This window comes from Eutrema salsugineum, unplaced genomic scaffold, assembly GCF_000478725.1.
Source record: "Eutrema salsugineum unplaced genomic scaffold, Eutsalg1_0 scaffold_8, whole genome shotgun sequence".
NCBI lineage: Eukaryota > Viridiplantae > Streptophyta > Magnoliopsida > Brassicales > Brassicaceae > Eutrema > Eutrema salsugineum.
This window is the reverse complement of record NW_006256414.1, coordinates 9175417-9182079: the sequence shown is the minus strand read 5'-3', so window position 1 is coordinate 9182079 and position 6663 is coordinate 9175417. Positions and strand designations below refer to the sequence as shown.

At 39.4% G+C, this 6663-nt stretch overlaps 1 protein-coding gene across 1 annotated transcript; it reads right to left on the bottom strand.

Moving 5' to 3' along the window:
• Positions 1–752: 752 nt before the first annotated feature.
• On the bottom strand, positions 753–1379 carry LOC112088552. Its single transcript, XM_024158947.1, has 2 exons — positions 1157–1379; positions 753–1060 (listed from the first exon to the last, which is right to left on the bottom strand). The coding sequence occupies exons 1-2, from the start codon at positions 1377–1379 to the stop codon at positions 753–755; spliced, it is 531 nt and encodes a 176-aa protein (XP_024014715.1).
• Between the last annotated feature and the right edge of the window lie 5284 nt (positions 1380–6663).

The window sequence follows — 6663 nt, the reverse complement described above, 5'->3', positions numbered from 1 at the left end:
TCCTCAACAACTTCCTCTTCTGTAGAGACACTTCCTTCCATCAGCTTTGTTTGTGTTCCATCAGATTTTCCTTTTGTACCCTTTGAAAATTTCCGAGTTGATTTAGAGCAATTCGTCCAACTGTTGGTTTTCTAGTTCTCACACCAGACGAAATAGCATCAGAGGAGCCAGAGTCAAAACCCATCGAGACCGAATTGAAAGTCGAACAAGCAGAATCAAAATTTACAGCTGCTCGCTCCGATGAAGTGTCATCAACAAGTAGGACACATCTCATCGCTATACCAGCATTATAGCAGACGCCATCAGCTTTTCTCCGGTTGGAATTGTGTCTGTTTTGTCAGATAGTTTTTCCTCATTCTCGCCAGAGAAAATCAGACCTTTACCCTTGTCAATATCCTTTGTAATCAGCGGGGTTTGTTTGGGTCTCAACACCAAGTTATGTGCTCGAGTATCAGATTTTAGACCCTGAATTGATACTTTCACCATTTTTTCTCTTACTTTTCTCTCTGTACCTTCAGCAGCAAGTAAGTACATCCTCATCTCTTGCATCACCTCTGGATGGATTCGTTGACGACTAGAGTTAGGGTCCACTCGAACTTGATCCTCAGTTAAAACACCAAACAGTGGATCGCCTTCCCTCAGTATTGGCTCAATACTCTGCTTTGCCTCCATTACATTTCTTCTCCGAGCCTCTGCCTTCTCTTTCCCATCTTTATTAGCAGAGGGCATTTATCCTTTTCGTGAGTTAGACATTAACAGTTGTAGCAACACTTTTGAATTCTCTTGAAATCATACCACACCGTTGTGGTTTCCTCAGTCGGAAGGATCACCGCCTTTGATATTCTCACTGGTTTTGACACATCAAACTTTACCTTCACACGCACGTAATCCTTACTTTGGGGTTTCTCCGGGTCAAAAGCAATCTCCTCCACCTTGCCAATGATATCCACCAAGTCATAAATGGATGCCTCCGTATAGTAGTTCACCGGGATATTACGAATCTGTATCCACACCGGCATAAACTTCAGGTAATCCTCTGGTGGTCTTTCCACCCATCGATCTATAACAATAGATCACTCGTTGAAATTCCATATCCTTTTCTTCAAAACCTCCTCCAAATCATGTTTATATTTGAATATCCACTGGAAACGCTCACTTGATAGAGCTACACCTCGCACACGATTGTAAACCTGCCACTTCCCTTGGCATATCCAGGATAGATCTGCCATATTTTGACATTCCGGATTCAAAGTCCTATCCATGATGCTCATCACGTTTTTCTCACACGAACAATACTTTGGTAGGTTCGGCACCACAAAGGGAACATCCTCTTCCTCATCTAGAGACAAAGACATAATAGCCTTGTCAATATTCGCCATAGTTTTCTTCGACTTGGTGAGAAGAGAGTACAAAGTTTTGTTCTAGGGTTCTTCAGTTTCAAAGCGACGCCTTTGAAAGCACCCATTTCTCATTTTTTTCTTATCTTTTTTTTCTTTTTATTCGAAAGGGGAAACACCTTTTATTAAAAGAGAGAGTTTAAGGAACGAAAATATACCAATGTTTTGAAGTTTTTCTGAGGCAAACAAGGCCCTCCTTTGTTGAATCATTCTAGAAATCGCAAGTCTCCGTCTTCAGTGACTGAAAACTGTGTTGATCCTCTTTCTCTCAACGTTTTTGTACACATCTGCATATAGGACAATGAAAAACAACAATTCATGTGGTTTGAAATAGGTTGGGTTAGGTGGGAAACTAGCTAAAGATGAACTAGCCATTCAGGATCAACAAAGATTAGTAAAAGGATAAAGTTAAGTCAATGTTAAGTCCAAATAAAACAGAGATAGTGTATTCCTTCATCTAAATCGAAATCATTCAAATTCCTCTAGGGTGCTTCATTTCAAATGTGCTTAGCTACCACATTTTCTAGTCCTAAATCACGAATGAGCATGTCTCTAGAGAATAGTCTAAAAGTACACAGTCAACTATCATCGTTTTATGTTTACCATTCCCTTTAAAAACATATTTTGTTTGAAAACCATTTTGAAAAACTTTAAATAAAACAGGAAAAATGTAGATAATGCAAGACTCATGAAAGAAAGATAGTTAGAAATGGATGAAATCCTACCCCAGACTTAAATCACACTGTCCTCAGTGTGAATTCAATTGAGCTTGGATGAGAAAAGAGTATGAATGTATGAAAAAGATAAGAAAAAGAGAACTTACTAGGATGTAGGTGATAACACCGTATTTGTACCCATTTTCACCATTGATTTCAAATGCTTTTTCAAATGTTTTAATCAGCTTTATGAACTTTTATTATGATTTCTATGTATATGTAGTTTCAAGGCTCTTTTCAGGAAACTTAGGGAAAATGATGGCAAAATTGAAGAAATTCACTTTTTCAGCTCAGAGTCAGACCGTCAGAAGTTCAGCCTTAAATGAAAACTTTCTCACTGTCAAATTTGGAGATAGTCAAGAGGACACAGCCAGCTTTCCATAGCACTTTACATCACAAAGATCCAACGGTGCAATCAAAAGATACATGGATGACAAGTTGACCAAATTCACGGGCCCCGAAAGGCTTTCACCCGCGGGAAAGTGAAATTTTACCTGCCCTGGAAGACTTTCACCCCCAGTGGAAGTAATGACGAGCCACAAGGCCCAACATCAAAGTCCACTTTGCCATTTCTCTTCAGAGATGCCCTAAATGAGACCTGGAAGACCTTAGGACCTATAAATACATTTCTTAGCAGCCCTAAACGGGTGTGTGCTCTTGTAATGAGATTTTGAGCCACAAAAATTTGTTTTTCTAGGGTTAGGCTATGTAGATGGGGATTCTTCCCCTGATCCATTGTTCTTTCTTCATTCTATCTAATTAAGTTTTCTGTTTCATCTGTTGCATTCTTTCATGTCTTTTATCATTCTTTGCATCATGTAGATCTGTCCCAGAGAGTCAAATTGTTTGAAGAGTTTTCAATAGGCATACATATCGATTAGGATTTCTAAGTTTCTAAACCATATTCTGGATCTCATCTCTTCTAAGTTGTTCATATTGCATGAGAGTAGATTCATGACCTATTCTCTGAGCCTATGATCGATCAGAGCCACATAGCTTCAGAAGAACATTGTCGCTATAGGAGTCGGAAGCTACCTGTAGAGAAGATATGAGCAGATGGATTTAATTTTAATGCATGATCTTATTTCTGGCATGAGAGCGAGAGTTAATTGTCAAATCTGAGTGATTAGTTGATTAAGATGGCGAGAGTTGGTTAATCATACACATGTATATTCTAGTTCCATGCAGATCCCAGAAACAAATGAAGATAAATCGCCTGGAAGCTAATTGGAAATGCCACCAAACATCAATTAGAGTAAACCGGAGAAGTCTAAATCGCCACCTATGAGTTTAGAGTCTATAGTTTGAGTCGATATGCTTGAGATATTCTTTTAACAATTCATTTTGCATTGCATCTTATTTCCTGTGAATATTAGTTTAGGTTTACTTTAGGATTCTTAACCATAAAAAAAAAAAAATCTTAAAACCCCTATGAGTTTATGACTTTGCTTACTTCCGAGTTTGTTGTTTCTTGTAGATTAGACATCCTCCCTATGGATCGACACCCTAAGTCCTACAGCGTACATTTGTGCGCTTGCAGACACTAAGGATTTTATAAATTTAAAATTTTTTGAGGACCAATAGGCTTGTTAAAAACAAACCCTAGGCCCGCAAGCCCAAGTTTTTGGCACCGTTGCCTGATAACACCGTATTTTGACCACTATTATGGATCGTTTTGAAATATTTTTTCTATGCTTTTTATTTCTTTCAAGTACTTTTATTATGTTTTTCTAGTATTTGTAGTTCCAAGACTCTTTTAAGGAAAATTAGGGAAAAGCTTAACAAAATGGATAGAAGACCAGATTTTCAGCTTAGAGTCAAACCGTCAGAAGTTCACCCCCAAAAGAAGATCTTATCACCGTCTGATCCAGCTCAAATTTGGAGATCTAAAAGATGGAACTATCAGCTTTCCAGCACACTTTACAACTTGGCAATCCAACAGTTTAATCAAAAGGTACGCGAAGAGCAAGATGTCCCGTAAACCAGCCAGCAAGCATTTCCACCTGCAGCCAACAGCCATTTCACCATGGTCAGAGGCTACACGACTGTGGCCAAGCATTCATTCACCACGGCCACGTCCCTTCCGACCGCGGCCAGCCATCTCCGAGTTAGAAGGTCCATTTCTGAAGCTCAAAATGATTCCCTCATTTGGAGAAACTCTAAGTGACACTCAAAAATGTCTTGAGTACTATAACTACATGTTTTAGGAACCCTAATCCGTATCTCCTCTTATGCTCTTATTGTTTTAGAATTCTTTTAAGGTTTTTCATACTTTAGCTTTTAGGGAGATAGAGATCTATCTCTTGAATCCTTTTTGTTTCTTCTTCAATTTCGATTTCTACTCTACTTTTTAATACTATGATTTTTATTTCGTTCATCATGTCTGAGTAGTTTTATTGTTGGGTCAAAGGGATTTTCCATGGGGTTATATATGTTTGATGAGGATTCCATTAGCTATTGAAGCCGAATCCTAGAACTTTTTTCTTCTGAATTTACATTTAATGCATAGGAGTAGCGTCATGAACTATAATATGATTCAAGTCCTTGGTGATACAAAAGTATTCATCCAGAGCCAGATCTAGTTTGGGAGAGCAAAACAAACATAGGAGTGGAAACCTAACTATGAGCGATTTGTGAATGCTGACGAGTCTTAAGCATATTGCATCTTTTCTCTTCCAAGGTCAGAATGGAAACCTACTGGTCAGGGTAGAGAGAGATAGTTGTCTTTGATCACGACAGTGGCGTATTCATACGTCTGTGACTCAAGTTCGAAAAGGTTTAGCTAGGATCTTAGTAAATTTACTCTTTAGCAATGTTTTGAATGTTCATCGCCGGAGAAAACTTCCCTAAAACCCAGCGCCTCTTTTCCATTGATTTTCACAGATTTTATTTCAAGCCTCAGTTCATTATTTTCATTCTCTTAATCGATTTTCATTCAAAGCAATTAGGTCTAGCCGTTTTCTCGTTTTTAGTCTATTTCTTTAAGTTTAGTTATTAGATCAGTTTTCTTTCCGTATTTTCTCATTAAGATTAGTTTTTACGTTTTAAAAACACCACCAAAACCCCTACAATAACCGCCTGGTTCTAGACTTCCTTACTTTATATTTTTTTCGAAAGCTTTTGCAGGAAATATACTCCTTCCCTGTGGATTCGATCCCTAAGTACTACAATTAATCAGTTGTGCACTTGCGGCTAGTGATTTCATTAGGGTAAAACCTGACAACCCTCACACAGAAAACAACATCAAGTGTTTGGCGCTGTTGCCGGGGAAGGCACATGTTTTCTTTTCCGCAAAACTCTACGAAAGGTTGGTAAATCGACTCTAGAACACCTTTTTTGTATATTTCCATTTTTCGGTTCTTTTTGTTTTAATTTCTGAAGCAATGAACCCTATAAATCGAAATCCCTACTACGAGAGAGGTTTTTACAACACTCCTCAAGCCACCAGACGCAGAGAAGAACAATACATACGCGATCTCTAAACGACGAAGTTCGAAGCTCAAATCCGAACTACCGAGCATTCCTGAACGAACCCTATACGCCTCCAATGGTAAAACCTAGATCACCTATGCATCACCTACCTCACCAGATTATCCAGCAAGATGAGAACGTCTAGCTGAGTAATCGATTGAGTCAGCTTGAAGCCATAATCAAGCAGTTTATCGCAGTTCAAGCCATCTCAAGAGCCATCCTTCATGAGAGAATTGATAACATGTCGATTCACTTTAACAAAAAGCTTGAAGATCTTTCTGATCAAGTCAAATCCATCGAAATTCAAGCTAACAAAGACGCCGAGACTATCAAAGAGAGAATAGAAGCAGTTGAAAGACGAGTTGGAGAGAACGAAGTCAGCACCCGCAAGGCTAGTGGAAACATCCGCACCTTAGAGATCAAACTCGATGAAGCAAAAGAAACTATCAATGATCATAACAACCAGACCTACTCCTACGTGGAAGAGATTTTGGATGGAGTATACAAGGTTCGGGACAAAGCAGAAGAGATCGACTCAACCGTGGACAAAGTAGTCTATGCTCTTGATGAAGTCGAAGAGAAAGTCGAAAAGCTTATGCAAGGGCGGGAAACGTATGGTTCGACACTTCCCATCAAAGATCTTGACCAAAGAGAAGAGGAGATAGAGTTGGAAGATCCAAAAAACCATTTAGAAGGCAAAGGAGAAGATGAAACAACTGAACCACCTCAGAGTCTCTCACCCGCGGTCGCACCTCCAGTGACCGCGTCCAACAACCCTCCGGCCGCGGTCGTGGGTCTTCTACCCACAGAAAATAGTCCTTCCACTGCGGTCGTGCGTCCTCCACCTACGGAAAACCATTGGTCAGATTCGCCTCAGCCTTATTCTATTCTTACAGGTCAGAGTTCATTATATGCACCTGCTGGAATGGTCAGGACTCGTTTTCTTGAGCAAACAGTGTACGCCATCAGCTCCAAAACATCTCAAGAAGAACATGAGGTACTTCCTTGCAGCATTGTTTTCGCTTATGAAGATGAATATGAAGGACAATACCTTGAAGACAAAGAAAGAGGCAATCCGA

What these genes read in the sequence shown, in the direction of transcription:
- LOC112088552 (XM_024158947.1), bottom strand. Translation starts at nt 1,379, where the DNA reads ATGGCGAATATTGACAAGGCTATTATGTCTTTGTCTCTAGATGAGGAA. An exon ending in GCGAGGTGTAGCTCTATCAA is followed by an intron (nt 1,061 to 1,156) that starts GTGAGCGTTTCC and finishes CTATTGTTATAG; the next exon opens with ATCGATGGGTGGAAAGACCA.